The following is an 18,880-nucleotide window of genomic DNA, read 5'->3' as shown; positions in this document are numbered from 1 at the left end:
GATTCAGTAGTGGAGTAATTTTTATTTTTTAATTTAAATTCAGAAAGCTCAAATGATAATTTGTACTTGGAGGAATTCTGAAAAAAGAAATTAACAAATGTCCTTTTCTTCTTTATGGTTTTTATCTATCCATAAATCATATCATGTTTGGCACAAGATTCATAGAACACCAACACTTCCCAAGAGAGCACATGTTGCGAATGTACAATTAACTCGTTTGTTTCTTCTCTTTGCCTTGCCTATTGAGCGTTCATTAAAATGAGAACAGATTATTTAAAAAAGAAGAAAAAAAAAACAAATAATAAAGAAGAAACATCAATCTTTAGTTTTTCATAGGATCTGAGTCCTGCTTCTGGAACTGTTGAAGAATAATACTACAATTGTTCATGGTACGTGCATCAAGAAGCCCATGATTCCACAGCTTGATCATAAACAGTTTCCAACACCTGTAAAGACCATAATAAAGAGATGTTTTCGATCATCTGAGTCCCAACCATAGTAAACGATTTACATTAAGTCTCAGACATGAGAAGAATACTGAATAATAACTCACTTTATACTTGTGATTCATATACAGCCTAGGCTCATTCCATCTTATGCACAATATTAGTATAATAAACTGATAAGATTCTTTTATTTAAGTTCAGCAGAAAACAAAATTAAGCAATTCCAACGAGCATATATGAAAGTATCTGCATAAAAATATATCTCAGCCTATCTGGTTTGGCTTTAATTCTCCTGCCAATCCAGGCTTTATTCCTATTACAAGTGCAATCGCTAAGCCATTGTTTATTTTATTCAAATTTCTTAATACCATTCCAATTCTAATCTAGCATTTGAAATTCTAGGAATTCTCATCTATATAGTTGGAATTCTATTCATATTCCATTCTAATAAAATTACCATTCTATTCCCACTCATCACATATCGTGAACCAAATGGACCATGATTATAGTGGCACAAGAACTGACAAGATTCAAGATGAAATTTCAACCAGCATAACCACTATTCAATCACCATGGCCTCTTGGCCTTGTCCCTCCACTAGCCCAAACAAGAAGGGGAAAGATTGATTTCCAGAAATAAGGGAGACCAACTGAAGAAATTTGATCCAGAGAGAAGCAGGTCCTGCCCCCCAGGAAAAGTAGTAGTAGGAGTGAAAACTAAACTAAAGCAAAAAATTAAATTAAATTAAAAAATATGGAAAAGGTAAAGCTACCAAAGCAAGGCTGGGGAACGAACAAGGTCAGATCCATGCAATCTAGAAAATGCTTCACATGCCCACGGAATATGACCATCTGCGAGCACTCTGTCATCATAAGACAAAAGATTCAAGATAAAAAAACTGAGATAAATGGTCACTAGACAATGCATTTTGTTTTCTTTTTTCTAAATAAAACAAGAAATGTAATTAGAAAGAGATCCAATACAGCTGCTTTATATCACAGTCTCACTTAAAATATTTACCTAGAACTAAATTCGAGCGAACTTATCTGTATGAAGCATTTTAAAAGGGGGTAGGACTGAAGACCGCAACCGGCCTAAGATAAAGCCCGCCCCAACCATTAAGTCTTGATTATACAGAAAATTACAAGACGACTATTTCATTGCTTTGGCAACAGATTACTTTCTAAGCAAAAAGGATGATTCCAAGTGGAGAGAGGATTTACCGCTGTTTCCTCACAAATGAGTTCCACAAGTGCATCATTTGCTTCTCATCTCGGGTCACATCCACAAAATCATCAAGAATCTGAGAGTAATAAAACCATATTAATTGCTATCTCACCACCTACACCAGTGACTCAAAATATATGACGGAGAATGTTCCAATTAAAACTCAGCAGAACAGAAAACCTGATTCAACTGAAGGAACATATCTTATTACTCCTCCTGAAGCCTTTCATAAGTAAAAAAGAAAGCAATTCATTTAATAATAGGTGGCATGACACGGAAATTTCATGATAAAACACTCCATGATCAACTAGAATCATGTAACTCTTTACATATCCTTATGATTGTTAATAGAAATTTATTCTCCATGTTTTATGCGTTGCAGGCAAACCTATCTGTCTGCAGCATGTTTCTTAGTTGATCTATTGGAAAACTTGCACATAGTTGAAGAGAAGAAAAAGAAAGAATTGCATTTCTTCCTAATTAACACCTTCAAGTAAATTTTTCTTTAAACAAACAAAAAAGAATGTTTCCATATTCCTTCGGGTGAAGACATAAGAATGGCCCCATAAACTGATGCTTCATGATGACCAAACGTTTTAAATTCTTCAGTAACAAACCATCACTAACTTTAAAATATAAACAGAGTTTTAAGTCATTAAACATACTCTTCGATCTTCAAAATCCGCAACATCATCATCAACTTCATCCTCACTGTCTCGATCCGACATTACTTGCTCCAATGCCATTGGCTTTAAGATAACAAAAAAGGCACCATTTTCAGAAAGCCTTATGCATGCAAGCCAAGTTGAAGTCACTAACCATGGGTTAACTATAAATACATATTTGTAAGTTCTTCATAAATCAACTCTGATCATTCATAACAATATCCAATTTATTTCTTATTCAGGCACAAATAACTAATGTATTTGGTGTTGTGAAAGCACATCAAGCATACATCTATTGTAAGTGCTTTTTAAGGTCCAAAAAGCCAAACCAACTCTTCAAATCCTAATTTAATGGACTAAGACTGAGAATACAATATAAACAGAATTGAAATTTTAATAAAAAAATAACATTCTAATTCGAGTCAATTTTTTTCTAATTCAAGTTAGATGTTCTTGTGATTCCTTCATTGACATACTAGAATCCAAATCCATGATTGTGGAACTAAAGATAAAATTCAATGTGATTCAACAAAGTATTGCATATGTAAATTATAACTAAGATCTAGGAGTTGAAATGAAGATTTTAACCTATGCAATACTAACGCCAATCCTCTTTAGAACCATTACCCACAGAAAAACTCTAACCTCGGGAACTTTCATTTCCCAAAACAAGGAAGAAAATAAATTAGCAGATTGTGGATGATAAACCCAAATATGACGAGTATATGCCCTGAATTAGTGGATTATTGCCTGTAATTGAAGGATAGATATAGGAAGAAAGGAATCAAACAAAGTAACGAAAACATTAGACTTGATGATTCTTAATCATTGGGATCTATTACAAAAAAAGTTCCATTTACATGACCATCACAGTGATCAAAAAATTATGATTGGGGCATCATATGTTGTGGAAATTTGCAAAGGTAGAAAAAGCATGAGAAGAGGGGGCTTTCCAATTCAATGATCTCCCTGAAAAGGAAATACGGGACCTCAACTAAAGTTAAGTGCAAAAAGAATCTTATAAATAGAAAACAGATGGACTTTCTCTTAGTAGAAGAGAAAAAATAATAATACAGAGTAAACACCAACTCTACAACTACTCTAGACAAATCAGCACAAAAGTTAAAATAAATCACCATGCAAGCATGGAGAGGATAACCGTTCCAATCATACTTTTGCATTATCAGGCACCTTTGTAGATATCATATCCGTTTCCAGGGATATCGAGAAACAGATTAAAAATATTAGTACCAACTCAGCTCACATATCTCAGCGATGTTATTTTAAATTAATAAAAAATCGAAAACCAGTCATCACTGGCAGAAAAGTACACCAGAAGAACAAAACATAATTCATATGAAACCACAGTGTCATTTACACTGTTACTGGAAATACTGTATCTTCTACACCTCATACGACTTATATTGTTCATTTAACATGCAAATTTGGTTTCCATAGTCAGGCTTATCTGTGTAGACAAGAAAATGCCAAGAATTAATGGATCCTGAGAGAAGTGAATAGCGCTGTAAGCTTGAATGATGAAGGCCAATATTCACAACAATATCAGTAATAAACAAATGAGAACTATATCGTTACTATATTGGCAAAGAATCACTCACCTGAGCTCTATGGGAGTGGAAAAACTGTCGCTTTTGAAGAAGAGTTCGACTAAAGAAAAGATAAAAGAAAGAAAAGACCATGTCAAACCCAATTTAATCTCTTACATAAATAGCTAGTTTAAGGTAATAACGGACATTAAAATAACCACATCATTAAGGAATTGCAGACAAAGCAAATAATCAAATTTAGATTATTAAACCAAATTATGTTATAAATTTAATCAGCGACTGAAAGTCAAAACTCAAGAAAATACAATGACACAATTTAATGTGTAATCAGATCCATATATAACAATGTAAGCACCTCCAAGTTGGAATGTACAGATATTAAATGATAAAAGCAGAAAAGTAGACCTAAGGAAAACATATATTTACCTAAACCAAAGTAATTGTTTACAAGCATGATTTTGATGACCATAGCATATCTAACAAGTTTTAGCCTATTGATCTGGGTAACAAGGACATTTCTGAAGTGCAGTACACCGATGTTGTTTTTGTTTCTTTAACTGACAAACACATACAAGTATAGACACGCATAGACACACAAGTAAGCACTCACACATACACAGAAACTACGTATCCCACTTATATCTTGTGTTCTTTACTCTCTTATTTTGAAGTTCTGGCTTATTTTGTATTTGCACAACAATTTTACTTAAGCTCACTGAAAAGCATTTTATAAGACGTTGTGCTAGAGAGGTTGTCAACCTGAAATGGCAAACTTAGTGGAATATACCTGCATCTGCAATGATTTGCTTGGGGAGGAAATAGAGGCACCAAATTTAGGTGTAACAAATTCTTTTCGTTTTAATTTTTATTATTTATTTTTTAGCAACTTATTTCCATAACCTCCTCCAGTGACAGTTTTGGTTTATCATTTCATTGCTTTTCTCTTACCTTAAAAAGAAGAATAAATTAAGCTAAGACAATAAGAATTTAAATATTCTTCATGCTTTGATTGACAAAAGGCAAATATAATGGAAAATGGAAAATGGAAAACCACGAGAATAATGGACTTTGGCTACACCCACTGAAATTTAAAAACAAAAAGCATAGAGAGTTGGGTACATTGTGTTGTTAACTTATACACATCAGTAGCTGAGAAGAGAACCAATTTACCTCTTCCAAGTATTAAGAAAACATAATCTCAAAATGAATATTCATAATATAGCAAATCATTGACTATGATCTTTGTACCAAAACTGCATCTCATGAATATTGGCTATACAAAACTGAGAACTATGATCTTTGTACCAAAACTGATAGATCATGAAATAAAAGATCATTGCACTGCAGAAAATATTGGCTGCAACCATCTACGATGCCTACGTAGAATTTAGACAAGATTCACCACTATCAACATGTCAACATCCTGTACAAGCTCAATACATATAGAACAGGATATAGTAATAAGTTCATTGTATAAGAGAAAACCTTTAAGATATATTTTGGAAAAAAAAATCTTTAAGATGGAAATATTTAATGTCTGTTACCCTTTATATACATCAATCTCAAAGAAGAATCAAGTAATTTTCTCCAATAATTAGGAAAACAATATCATATCAGGGATTCACATAGCAAATTATTAATTTAGAGCAATGACACAACATCAACCTAAAACTAACAGTCAAATAACATTATTGTATCTCGGTGAAAATTTGACTAGAGAAAACTGAGAACAATGATCCTTGTAAAGAAACTGAAAGACCATGAATCAGATGGTCATTGAATTGCACGATTGGATTGCTGCAACCAATGCACCATATCTATGAAGCTAGACAATTTGAGTTGTCACTATCAACATGTTAATCCCCGAATAAGCTCAATATATGTAATAAAATAGAACCTACTATTGAATTCATCCTATAAGAATAAATCTGTAACATGGAAATATGTAGCCTGTATACAGCATGAAGGATAGATAACTTACTTTCTTTGATCCGGTCGCTCTGCAGACAGCTTTCTGGTTTTTGCAAATTGTAGCACAGAAGAAGGTTCAAGGTTGTTTCCAGATACTGATTGAACACAGTCAGCTTCTCCAAATGCACCTGAAAGCCCCGTAAAATTAGAGATAGATGGATCATCTTGCACATATTCCATACTACTAATGCTAGCATTATGCAAATCACTCCCACCTGAAATACGAGCTTTTTCACCTTTACTGGAATGAGCATCTGAAACAAAAAGCCAGTACTTAAGCAGTGAGTATGGTATACCACAAAGCAAGAGGTAAAAAATATAATCAAGGATCAGCTGAAATTGAAAAACACCCATGCATTAATAAAGTACATTGGAGACATTTGACAGGCACACCAAAGTTTCTTGTTAAGAATTTGAAACTAAATAAGGTCATTTCTTTTTCGCATATTAAAATTCTTGAACCACGGAACAAACATAGATTACTTCTCACCCAATACCAAAAAATAGCTCCATATAAAATCCATATTAAACAAAATGAGCATAGATCCGAGCATATAAGTTGATTTTCCATCACAATTGATTTCTGAGTACAATATTGAATTTATATACATAAGAACTCTTTCCCCAAATTGGTTGCTGAAGATTAGAGGCTGAGAAAAGAACCCAAAATGATCAAACAAAAATGATAATCAAAAAAGCAAGAAAAATAACATAAAACATAGAGAAAGCTTGCAGCAGCACTGACAAGTATTTCACAGGGCTAAGTCCAACCTCTTAGACAACGATTGTCTTCACAATAATTGATGCTTCTAGACATTTGAAGTACTCTAATTCGTACCAGAAAGAACAGCTTGTCAACTAGGCATGACATTATGCTTTCCTTTTCTGCCTTGGATTTCTTAATTGATGCCCTCGACCCCTTCCCCAAAAACATAGTACGAGGATTTGGGCTTCATACAAGTAGAAGTACATCTAAAGGAGTTTCAAGTGATGGATAATTTCCTTACAGGTTTAGTTGACTCAGCTCAACTTTTGAAAAAGCTCACCTCTATATATTTGATGGTTAAATTCAACTTCATACTCAACTTTCGTCCTGGTTTTGCTGTGTTCTTTTTTTTTTTTTTTCTTTTGGAGGATAGCTTATCCTCCTTTAGGTTGTATCTCTTTTTTCCTTGTCTAATTTATTCCTTTTTCTATCAAGAAAACGGTTAAACTTCACACTTTTAAGAAAACATCATACGTCTAAAGAAGCTTGGTTTAGAACCAAAATTCTGTATTATCTACTTGTTTCAGGGATCATGAATTTCTCTCGTTCTCAACACTCATCCAGAGTAATGAACTCTTCAATCCCAAAACAAAAGAAAAGTTTGAGAAAGAGATGCAACAATTTCACATCTTTTTGCAATGTGCAAATCCTCCTTGCACAGTGCAATATATCCTCATTAACTTATGCCCACTGAATTTCGGCAGAACAAAAAGTACTATTAATCCTAAAGAATGGAATTGATTGTCACCCTTATACAAAAGGGAAATTTCTACAACAAGATTGGTTTCATATTAATACCTTAAAAATTTATCTCAAAAAAAATAGTAATACCTTAAAAATATCTCAATTTTTGTTCTCATCAACATTCTCATCAAATCAAAAGCTCAATACTCGAGGCTACTTATCTTTTAAATCAATTACAGATGTTCAACCCCTTTCCTTTCATTCCAAAGCCACCCACAAGGACAAAAGGAGGAGTTAGGAAATTGTTCTCTTTGCTCCTTCAGAGCTTGATTCTAACATATCTAAAAGTGACTCTCAATAGAACCGGCTACAGTTTACTAAACAAAAAAGGAATAACTAAAATAACAAGAGAACCAGCAACAAGTCAACTTAAACCAGGAAAGAAAAAAGCACATTCCTAATACTCCTTAAATAGAAAATATTTACATGCATATATCCATGTAAGTATGTTTACAAGGCAGAAGAAAAATCGAAACATCACCAATTTCATCTATAAACTTATTAAGAATGAAGGTTTGCATCAATTTCATTGCTAATTAGTGACTATAAGCATAAGAGCAGAACACATACCATCAACCTTATCAAGAGCCTGACCCAGACCAGGTAGGTTAGACTCTAAAGCAAGTGGACATCCATTTTCTGCATTTTGTACTATGTTCTTTTGTCTCCTGCGTTTTAATTTCCTTGAGCTGCACATAAAAACGAGCTCTTACAAGGTCATCCACATGCTGACAACATGAACCTTATAAGACCAAGGAACATGGGTGGGGGATACAGAACATGCATGACTCACCAGAAAAAGAACGTTTGTTGTTTGGGGTCAATACCATCTGCAACGATCTGAATAAAGCATACACATATATGTTAGAGAACATAATAAGAAACTAGCATACAACCCTATGCATTTGCAGATAATTCATCACAAGTTTTGCAAGTTACAGAAATGAAAATATTTATTATCCAGTAACCTGCATGAAGAACCCTCACTGTGTGATGCAAGCTTAAGTACTATACATCCACACAACTTCAATTTCCTCTTCCCCATGCTCACTTTTGCAGCATGCTCAAAATCATTTGATGATAATTATACATTGCTCAAGAGCTGAGAGCTAATGCTTATTGGGTTTTTGGTTTTATAATGCTACACATCCAAAAAGAAGCAAGCAATGTTGGAATCATACTTGGAGTTGGAAGCCTTTTTATCCTTCTGAACAAAGTTGAACTGAATCAAGCCAAATCTAAGTTGATCACTTTGTATGCCCTCATGGGGGGCGGGGGGGGGGGGGGGGCGTGGGGATAAAAAGGAAAAAGAGAGAGAGAGTTTCTCTTGCTTTCAGCTTGGCCTAGCAATAACCCAGCAAGAGGCTCTGACAACAGACAGTTGGCTTAGTGGTAAAGTGCACTCTTGATAATGCATTTTGTGCGTAGAAGATGAGGGCTTTTAGCCACATGGATGATTCAATGAGCTCATCAACACTTGATCATGAATGCTGGTGATCCAAGGTGCATTGGCATGGATACTTCTCTCTTGTTCAAACTGAGGTTAGACCAAACTTCTCCTCAAGTTAATAAGCAATTCAAGTGAAGTCCAATATAATTCGAACTTTCTGTTCATTAATGAGATCCGCACAAGTTTATAAGTATAATCAATGTAGGACAAATAGGCTTGACCTGTCCAATTAGAGATTTCGGAATATTTAAAAAATAAAAAAAGAAAAACCTACACATCACACCTACGGTTTCTTAGACATGACAACTAAGAAGTTTTGAACAATTAGAAAAATATACTATTGAATACTTGAATGACCAATAAGTAAAATTACAAAATGATTTACAATAATTTTTTCCTAACTAGAACTAAACTAGAAAATAGCAAACTAGTAGAATTAGGAATACTAACCTTAACAAGAATAAGAAACTAATACCAACAATATTAGGAATACTAATCCTAATATAAATAGAAAAATACTAATAATAACAAAAATCCTAAGTTACTAAAACAATAATACTCCTACATGGTATAGTTATTTTATATCTAATGGATTTACAATTTCTGATTTATTTAGAAAATCTAGCGCTAAATCAAGTTTGCATCAGTAGTCCATGGATGGACTCTCAAGGACAGGTGTTCATAACTGCAGTTTATGGCTGAGTAAACGGCTGCCCCTCCATTCTGGAGTCTACATTAGGAGCAGTTAGCCATGAGCTTCAACACCGACAATCATATTCTACGAGATTTGCAGGATCTCTTGTTGCAAGCTCAAGAACAATCCCGGAGCCTACCTTATTCCCCCCTCCCAAAAAAAACGACAACAATTTTAGATCACACTTGCATCATTGCTGGTAGAAATCTGGCCTTTGTAACTAACATCCTCCTTGGTGCTACTGTCCTTCTTCCTTATCTCAAAGTACATATATATCTTCTACTGCAATATTGTAGGATCGAAAATGGTTCCTGACACCTTTTTGTATCCTAATCCATGAATTATTTCCAATCCATTCTTAGTCAGCCTTAAATGGTCAGACTTTCCCTTCCTAAACCACATAAAAAAACTTTCTTCGTACTATCAAGAACCTCTTAGATGAAAGGAATTATATGGTAGAAAAAACTAGATGGTAAGTGACACACAAACCACACACTCACTATGAGGAACTCTCTCGAGACTTTAGAATAATTATGCGCACATTGTCTATAAAAATTATAGGGACAATGTTGTAGCATAAGTTCTCTCCAGGAAAATATCTGCCACTTATTTATAACATAACATGGTTCAAAGTAAATGTTATCCAAGAATAGTTCTAAATTTTAAGGTAAAAAAAAAAGTAATTAGGAGACATAATATTGTCAGGACCAACAATAATTGACTCCCACACAGTTAAGAAAATGTATCACATAAAAAGCACAATAAACAACAAAAGAGACCATTAATTAAATAGTTTAAATATAAATTTCTTTTAAAATAAGCAGCGAATTACCACAGAGCTGAAGGCTATGTAGAAACTAGATCGCAATGGGTAAAAGTAAATGTACTGACCTCAGATCTCCAGATATCAGTTTTCACAGATATATTTACAGCTTGATACTCTTCAGTAACCTACAAAATGTCCCCGATTTGTTGATAAAGATTTTCAGGAATTTATAATAAGAATGCCGTAAAGAATCCTGAAGTTTACCAACCCAGAATTCAAAATGGAAGAGATCGTGTGATGATGGTAAGTGAAGCCTAAGACCCTACAATGTTAAGGGAACAACGGAAGATATCAGCAAACAAATATCTCATAAAGTTTTAATCAGGAAGGCAATACAAATAAGAACATATGTCGGGAACAGAATCAACCTTAAAGCTTGCACATTTTACCAAGCAGAAAGGACATGAAAAGTCTTCAGTTACTGCAAGTTATATACCATAAATAAGGGTATATTACATTAGAAATAGAAAAAAATAATAGGAATGACAACAATCAATGCAGTGGAAACTTTTCAAACCAAACGTCTATCACCAACCATACAGACTACAAATGAAGTCATGAAAACATGGCATTAGAATAAAAATATAACTTAAGATGAATTTTAGCAATGAATCCACAATACCTTCAGTCCTCTGCAATTTGTTGTTGTAGTACCTATAATTGAAAATTACATTTCCAGTTCGCAACCTAGATTTATAAATTTAAAAGAAAAAATATGAAATTGGTGTCACTATAACTTGCAATAAAAAAATTACTAAAAAGAATATCTAAAGAAAAGAAAAAGTATTTGTGACAAGAAATGATTCTGTAGCACTTAGAGAATACAGACAGAAGAAGAGGCAATGTCAAGCCCAATATGATGAGCAAACATTACAACATAGCCTTGTATGCTGCCTTGGAAAGAAAAAGTGAATGAAAACTACGCCAGCTGTAAGAAAACTGAGTTTCACCTAGGAAGAAAGATATTGGGATATCAAAGGACTGTTTTCTTTTTTGACTAGATACTAAAATGATGTTGATGATCAAAACCCTTGGTAGATGTCCAAAAGCCATAAAGAACTCTATGTGTTGAGAAACAAGAAAGACCACAATATCGAACTTCAACAACATAGAACAGAAAGAATAACCAGCAAAGCTATAATCGAAAAGTAAATTGCAATCTTCCTTTGCTGGTTCAAAGGCCACACTCTGAAGTTAGGATCACATGCTCACATTAGGAGTAACTTTGCCACTAAATCCATGATGCTCGAGCAACATTCACAGTATTATTATAGATTAAGTTTAAAAAAAGTGTGCTTCTTCCATCAAATCATATCGATTGACAATTATATAGAGACCACTTAGAAGTACCCAAGAGAGTTGAAATCTTATATGGTAGCATGGAGGAAGAGACGCCTTATCTTCGGGGACACAGAAGAAATAGAAATAGAAAAGTATAAAGAAATAATGGGGCCCAATGGACTAAGTGTTAAATAAAAGTTCCTACTTTACAATGAGAGATTAGGGAATGGGATGACGTGGAGGAAGGTGAAGGAAATATTCTTAAGGCAAATCAAGTGGTCATGCTTTGGGAAGCTAAGTATCATCCTTAGCAGGAGATCATCTAGGTCCAAGTGGTTGGTTTCCTACCCCTCCAATAGGACTTCAAGGAGCTTATTGGTTATGTGGGATAGAAGGTAGGTTCTCTTTTAGACACTCCTAAGAGAATGCTCTCCTATAATGTGAAACAGTAAAGACAAAGATAATTGTTGGTCTTCATGACCCAGCTCGCTTTCTAATGCTAAATTGTTTCATAGATGTGCTTGTTGCTATACTAGCTCTCAACAAGAAGTAACTTTCTGGGAAGAATAAGAGAGAAATCTATTTATTTCAAAAAAAAAAGAATAGAGATAAATCTACGAAAATATAATTAATGATAAGATCACTATTCTTTATCATAGTTATTGAATCAAGATCCTAAATTGTAAACTGAAAACCCAATACTTTGAATAGCGAATAGTGAACCAAGTCAAATCATAAGATTCAGAACATAGTTCATTAGTCAAAATTTATTGTTATTTATATATAATTTTTTTAAGAATAACATCAAAAACTAAAATGTCTTAAGAAATTTATACTAATATTGTAAACAACCATATAATGCTTGTTTTCAAAGTAAATTAAGTGAATTGTGTCTCTTATAATTAAATAAAAATAAGTTTTCTAAATTGACTATATTCAATTTTAACCAACTCAAAATCAATCAAAAAAGGGAATTGAATTGTGCGAGTTATTATCAGTTCTTAAGATTTTCTTAAAATTCATGATAGATTAGAATTCTAATTGTTTTCTTACTGAATTGAATTGAATAGTAAGATTCAAATCATGGATTGTAAGATTTTTACAACAGTTTTCCTAATGCTTAGGAAAAGAAAACAATAATATAATTTTAGCACTAAAATTAGAAAAAAAAAAAAAAAAGAACAAAAAAAATATAATGTTACCTACTACTACTAAATCTCGGAAAATATATATGCTAGTTGTTCAATTTATTTCAAATTTATTAAGGAAAACTTGAATTTAATGTTGTCTAGAATCAGTCCCCTCAAATGTAGTGTTCTCCTACCATTAATGAAAGGAGTTTCTTACATTGACGGCTCAGCATGTAAGGCTCATGACAATCGAAAGAAAGGCCATTTTTAAGGCGCTTCTCCATCCCAAATGCCACTCAAGCACTTGATAAATGGTTCTTCGTTGGGAGGACTGACATTGGCCTAGCAAAGAAAAGGCCGCCCAAGAGTCTCCTACCAACATGTTCGTATAACATTTAAAGCTCATCGCCAGGTATTGCAAGTGCTGGAGATTGACTTCAATGACAAATAGTCCTGCAAGCCGCTGATGAAAAAATCTCAATTTCCTGTCCAGAGTCAAAGCAGCAGCAAGAGCAGATAATTGTCCCATTTTCTCAATTTTGCTTGTACCCTGATTTTCCCGCAAACAGATGGTCCAAAGGTCGGGTCGCATTTTTTTTTAGAAGATCTCCCTGTTAATCACTGGTTGATCATCTTCCAGCTCTAGGAACCATTACTATGTTTTGCACACAACATGGAACAAAGCAAGTCCAGCTTCTGCCCTTCTGGCATCTTTTTTATATCGAGAAAGGTGATAACATCAGCTTAACCAGCATACAGGATAAATTTCCCCATCAAATAGTAGGAGTTCAAGCTTTGGATAACTAGGACGTGTACCCTTTATTCCCATCAAGATCAAATGTGTTGTTAGATCCATTCAGTGCACTGTCAAATTTAGTGAATTGTATTTGTCATTGTCTCTCAACTTTTTTTTAGTGTCTGCCACACATGCATCTTGTCTAGCATTCTATTCAACATTACTCGCCATTGTAGAAGCTGAAAGTTGCAATATAAGAGAAAAACAAGATAACCCAAACCTCTTGAGCAAGTCAATTCAACTAGTGAGTGGTTGTAGATCCCATGGCAGTGTGAAAGGCAACTGCCAGACAGGCCAGGATCAAGATAAGCATGAAGCAACAGTTGGCAAGTCTTGCAACAGTGAATGGCTTCTTTTTTAGTGGAATTTTGGGCCGGGACTTCAGATTTTGCCCACTTGTAGCTAGCTATCTAAACCAGAAGTTGCTTTGTAGGTGTTATGGTTTTCTGGATTTTTTTTATTTTTCCCTATGAGTTCGAGGTTGTTTGATGTAGAGCTTTAGATGTTTGTTATAGGAACTTTTTAATTTCAATGCTAACTGATGTAGGATAATATGGGTAAATTTGCAAACTTAGAGGTTTGGAAATAAAAACCTATGTATCACAAATAAGGTTTCTTAGATATTGCCCACTTGTAGTTTCGGTGTCAGGGATAGGGCAATAAATCATGCCCTATGATAGCTAGCAATCTAAACCAGAAGTTGCTTTGTAGGTGTTAGGGTTTTCTGGGTTTTTTTTTATTTTTCCCTATGAGTTCAAGGTTGTTTGTTGTAGAGTTTAAGATTTTTGTTATAGGAACCTTTTAATTTCAATGCTAACTGATGTAGGATAATATGGGTAAATTTGCCAACTTAGAGGTTTGGAAATAAAAACCTCCGTATCACAAATAAAGTTTCTTAGATATTGCCCACTTGTAGTTTTGGTGTCAGGGATAGGGCAATAAGTCATGCCCCATGGTAGCTAGCAATCTAAACCAGAAGTTGCTTTATAGGTGTTAGGGTTTTCTGGCTTTTTTTCTATTTTTCCCTATGAGTTCGAGGTTGTTTAGTGTAGAGTTTTAGATGTTTGTTATAGGAACTTTTTAATTTCAACACTAACTGATGTAGGATAATATTGGAAAATTTGTCAACTTGGAGGTTTGGAAATAAAAACTTTTTTTTTAGATAAAAGAGTAAGACATATATTGAGTGTAAGCACCAAGGGAGTGCCGCCCATGTACAAAATATACAAATCAAAGAGCATATCTACAATAAAACCGAAATCATCAAGGCTACAAAGGTGACGTCCAAGTATAATGGACCAAAAAAATGAAAATATTTGTCATTAATGTTACCAAAACTATCTTCTTTGCCCTCAAATGCTCGATTGTTTCTTTCTTTCCAGAGGATCCAAAAAATGGTAAGAAGAATTAGTCGATAATTCTTGTTTCTTTTGCATATAAATTCACAAGCCTTTAATTCGCCTTGTATAGTGCCCGTGATAGTCCATCTAATACCAAGCAACCCATGAACCATGGACCATAATTTGTAAGTGAAAGAGCAATGGAGTAAGAGATGGTTGCAAGACTCAACATCTTCTTTACAAAGAAAGCATCTATTGGAAATAAAAACCTATGTATCACAAATAAGGTTTCTTACATATTGCACTTAACTTAAGCATACTTAAGGTTTTGATTGCATTATACACAGGAAAGCCAAATATTTCAAACAAATAGAAACCTAAAATTACTAAAATTATAATGATATACTCCTAAATAGTAAAATAGTTTTATGTTTGGAAGAATTACGGTTTGTACCCTATTTCGGCAACCCAAAACTGATCCACTCTGTGACAAATACCATAAATAAATGAGAAAAGGCTAAAAGGAAAGGTGCATGCAAAGAACCATAAAGAGCAAGGAGAGAGCGAGAGCAAGAGATTATTTGATTCAGTGCATTATGAAACTAGCTCAGATAAGTAAAACTCTAGAAACATGAAAAAAGACAATATCAATCAAAATCATAAATGGAGTTTGATTGTAGCAAGCGGAGTAAATAGATTTTTTTTAAATAAAGTGGAGTAAATATATTATTCAAAAGTGCAAGATAAAATTACCGAATAATATGAGATAATGTTGATGAGGATGAAATGTCACTACATGTATAAGAATTATAAGGAGACTTCTCCTTTGCCCCAATCTCTTCTGCAGAAATGGTGACTTGCACCTGTTGTGCTGTGTTCTTTGGAAACCAAAACAATGAAATATAGTAGTTAATAGTATTATTTAGCAGCCAAGAAAAAATATTAGGAGACACATTTCACTTTTCCATTGTGAGCAGAAAATTATTAAATAGTAAAACATACCACGCTTCCACAATTATTAGGAACTTGAATTGAGATACATTTGTCCTCGTTCAAACAACTCATCTATAGAAGTAAACATAGAAAACAAGAATAAGGATTAGAATCAATGGGATGAAACAGTCTAATTAAGGCACTCAGAATACAAATAAAATCAAACATTTTCCTACAGTTTAAAATCAAAGTAAGAAATTAGTTTAGAAGAGAGACCTATATGGAAACTAAGGATGGCATTTTTAGTGAAATCATTTTGTTCCCATTCTCATACATAGAAATCGAAGAGATTCCCTTGAATATGGACGTGGAAAGTAAGATAGCCCCACAAATAGCTATCTTAACCTATGAAGTTGCTTGGGATAGGATTCTCACTATTGAAAGCCTGATGAAGAGAGATAATGAACGACTAACGAGTGCTTCATGTATCATGATGAGAATGAGGTCTCTTACCCTTTTCTTCTTTATTATCCAAAAGCAAGACGACTTTGGACAACTAAATCACTAGTGGACTAGCAACGAGTAAGTTATGAGCTAGGAGCAACCAACTTGTCACCGAAGCCAACGAGTTCTTTGCTCCAATCCCCTAGCTCCTTTCTAAGTCATTTAAAACATGGAACTCTATGTCTGACTACCAAGTTACTAGGAGTTTCCAAGTAGGATGATAGTGAAATAGCATATGTGGGATATCTTTGCACCAACTTGAAAGGAGGTGTTGAGTACCACATTTTATTAGTTAATTATTTTAGTTTATGATTTAATTATTTGATATTATATAATTAAAATTTTATGAGAATAATAATTTCATATAATTAAAAGTTTATTAAAATAAAAATTTCTCTATTAGTAGGATAGATATTTTATAAATACCCTAAATGTAACAAAATAAAGGATGAGAAATAAAATTATTATTTTTTCTCCAAAAATCAACACTACGTAATTATTGTAAATGGGTTGCACCCCCTAGACGCTTATAACAATATATACATATTGTTTTTATTTCAAGAAAAGAAGTAGCATGTGGAGGTAATCAGAAGCCTTAGTGACTGGGACATAAATGAGTATGAGACTCTCCTAAATTCATTATCTTCTGCATCTCTGAATGGAAGTAATGGCCAACAAGTCTAGAGCCTCAATTCAACAAAAAGATTTACGGTTAGGTCTTTTCTATAACTACATAGCCAAGAATAACTCCATAAAGACCAATTTTCCTTTCCAACAAATCTGGAAGATGAATGCTTGTCCCAAAGTTGTTTTCTTTGCTTGGTAAGCAAAACGCGAATGTAGAATGGGAAAGACTATGTTGAACAACTATTTTCTATGCAGAAGGACGAAGTCGTCTTATAATCATATTCTATAACACCCAAATTTTTATTTTTATTATTATTAGAATTATTTTGATTTTTATTTTATTTTAATAATTAATTTATTAGGTAATAATTATATGGTTTTAATTTAATTTAATTTAATTAAATAGAAATAAAAATAATAATAATGATAAAAATTGGTAAAATTATTTTTTGGATTTAATTGAAAATGATTTTGGTAAAAAGATGTGAAAATTTGGATTATGGGGGTATTTTTAAAAAGAAAATCAAAAACCGGAAATCAAAACGCAATTTAGAAAAATTGTGCCACGTCAATAGCCACGTCAGCAGCCGGTCAGCAGCCCCGGCCAACCAGGACACACCACGTGGCAGGGACGCTGACGCGGGACAGAGCCACATGGGCGATCCGCGTGCACGGAATCGGACGGCCCAGATCCGTTCCCGCGCGCACGGACGATCCAGATCAAAAGCGCATGCGGACGGCCCAGATTTCACGCGTGCGGACGGCCCATATTGAATCACGCACGAACGGCTCAGATCGCATGGCGATAGACAGCTCAAATTCATTTCCAATTTAATCGCGATCGGACGGCTCATATTGAATCGTGATGGACGGCTCAGATTAAAAGGGGAGGGTTATAAATAATCTCATCCACACCCAATCCCAAACCCTAGCCGCCAGAGTCCTCGCCGGAGAAGACAGCCCAGCCACCGAAGGAACTGACCGCCGCCACCTGCCGCCGCACCGAAGCACCTTCCGGCCGCCAAACGAGGTAAAATTTCTCCCCTTAGCTCGATTTTCGATGCTAAACCCACCTGTGGCCAAATCGGAACCAAACCACCGGCTAATTGGCCAGAAAACACCGCTGAAGCCCAGTGGCGCCGCCACGGGTTTCCTCGATTTTTGCCTCCAACGAGGCCCTTCCCGATTCCGATTCGATGTAATTTTTACACCACTGTGACCACCATCCTTTCCTTTACAGGTTGACCGGAGCAAAAACACCAAACCGCGACTCGCGCCGGAAGAGCCGCCGCACCCGAGAGCTCCGCCGCCGGTAAGTCTCGATTTTTTGGATTTTTTTGGCCCACCGAGGGCTCTAGGGGTGTTTTATCACAGGAACTAATGCAAGTTTAGCCGAATTTGACCGAAAACAGCCAGAAACGACCAACCCGAAGCGGATTGCCGTTGTGGGCGGCGGCGCCGACACCGGAGCACAGTGGAGCCACCGTGCCGGAATTCTGAAATTGGCCGAATAGGTCCTGGGTCTGATTTGGGATTTTTGGGAACATGTGCAGGTACCGGAAGTGTGTTTCAGTTTCTGGAGAAAAATTCAGAGAATCTAGGGACTGCCCGTAGGCGCAGTGAGAACTCGATTTCAGACTCCGAAACAAGTAAGAATCTCTCACCCTATTTCCTATCACGGCATTAAAACTTAATAAATGATAAAACGATATTTTATGAATTAATAGATATGTATAATTAATTAAGATTGCTAATGGGGCCCGAACCTAATATATTTGTCGGTCTGTTCCTGTTTGATGTATTTTACAGTCTAAATACAGTATAATATTTGATTGTTTATTCTGTGGTTACGTATACATGAATCACTGTTTAATCTATCATGGTTTGAATTATTGTGAACCCGATGTTGTGT

The 18,880-nt window shown here is 34.7% G+C and overlaps 1 protein-coding gene across 3 annotated transcripts in view; it reads right to left on the bottom strand.

Moving 5' to 3' along the window:
- Positions 1-90: 90 nt before the first annotated feature.
- Positions 91-18,880, bottom strand: part of EMF2 (VEFS-Box of polycomb protein) — a 38,664-nt gene continuing 19,874 nt past the window's right edge. For 2 of the 3 annotated variants that reach the window (XM_022049903.2, XM_022049902.2), the window contains 14 exons: positions 15,907-15,969; positions 15,658-15,782; positions 10,980-11,044; positions 10,726-10,778; positions 10,566-10,619; positions 10,423-10,482; positions 8,181-8,227; positions 7,958-8,076; positions 5,888-6,131; positions 3,958-4,006; positions 2,339-2,422; positions 1,670-1,749; positions 1,219-1,308; positions 91-446 (listed from right to left, as the gene is read on the bottom strand). In XM_022049903.2, coding sequence (XP_021905595.1) covers positions 323-446; positions 1,219-1,308; positions 1,670-1,749; positions 2,339-2,422; positions 3,958-4,006; positions 5,888-6,131; positions 7,958-8,076; positions 8,181-8,227; positions 10,423-10,482; positions 10,566-10,619; positions 10,726-10,778; positions 10,980-11,044; positions 15,658-15,782; positions 15,907-15,969 — 1,257 coding nt within the window. In that variant the 3' untranslated portion in view covers positions 91-322. The remainder of the gene's footprint in view (positions 447-1,218; positions 1,309-1,669; positions 1,750-2,338; positions 2,423-3,957; positions 4,007-5,887; positions 6,132-7,957; positions 8,077-8,180; positions 8,228-10,422; positions 10,483-10,565; positions 10,620-10,725; positions 10,779-10,979; positions 11,045-15,657; positions 15,783-15,906; positions 15,970-18,880) is intronic. The other variant, XM_022049904.2, reaches the window with a different exon arrangement.

Source organism: Carica papaya, chromosome 9 (genome assembly GCF_054855325.1).
Source record: "Carica papaya isolate Zhongbai chromosome 9, ASM5485532v1, whole genome shotgun sequence".
NCBI classification, from domain to species: Eukaryota; Viridiplantae; Streptophyta; class Magnoliopsida; order Brassicales; family Caricaceae; genus Carica; species Carica papaya.
Note: the sequence above shows the minus strand (reverse complement) of the source record. Positions and strands in the feature narration are given on the sequence as shown.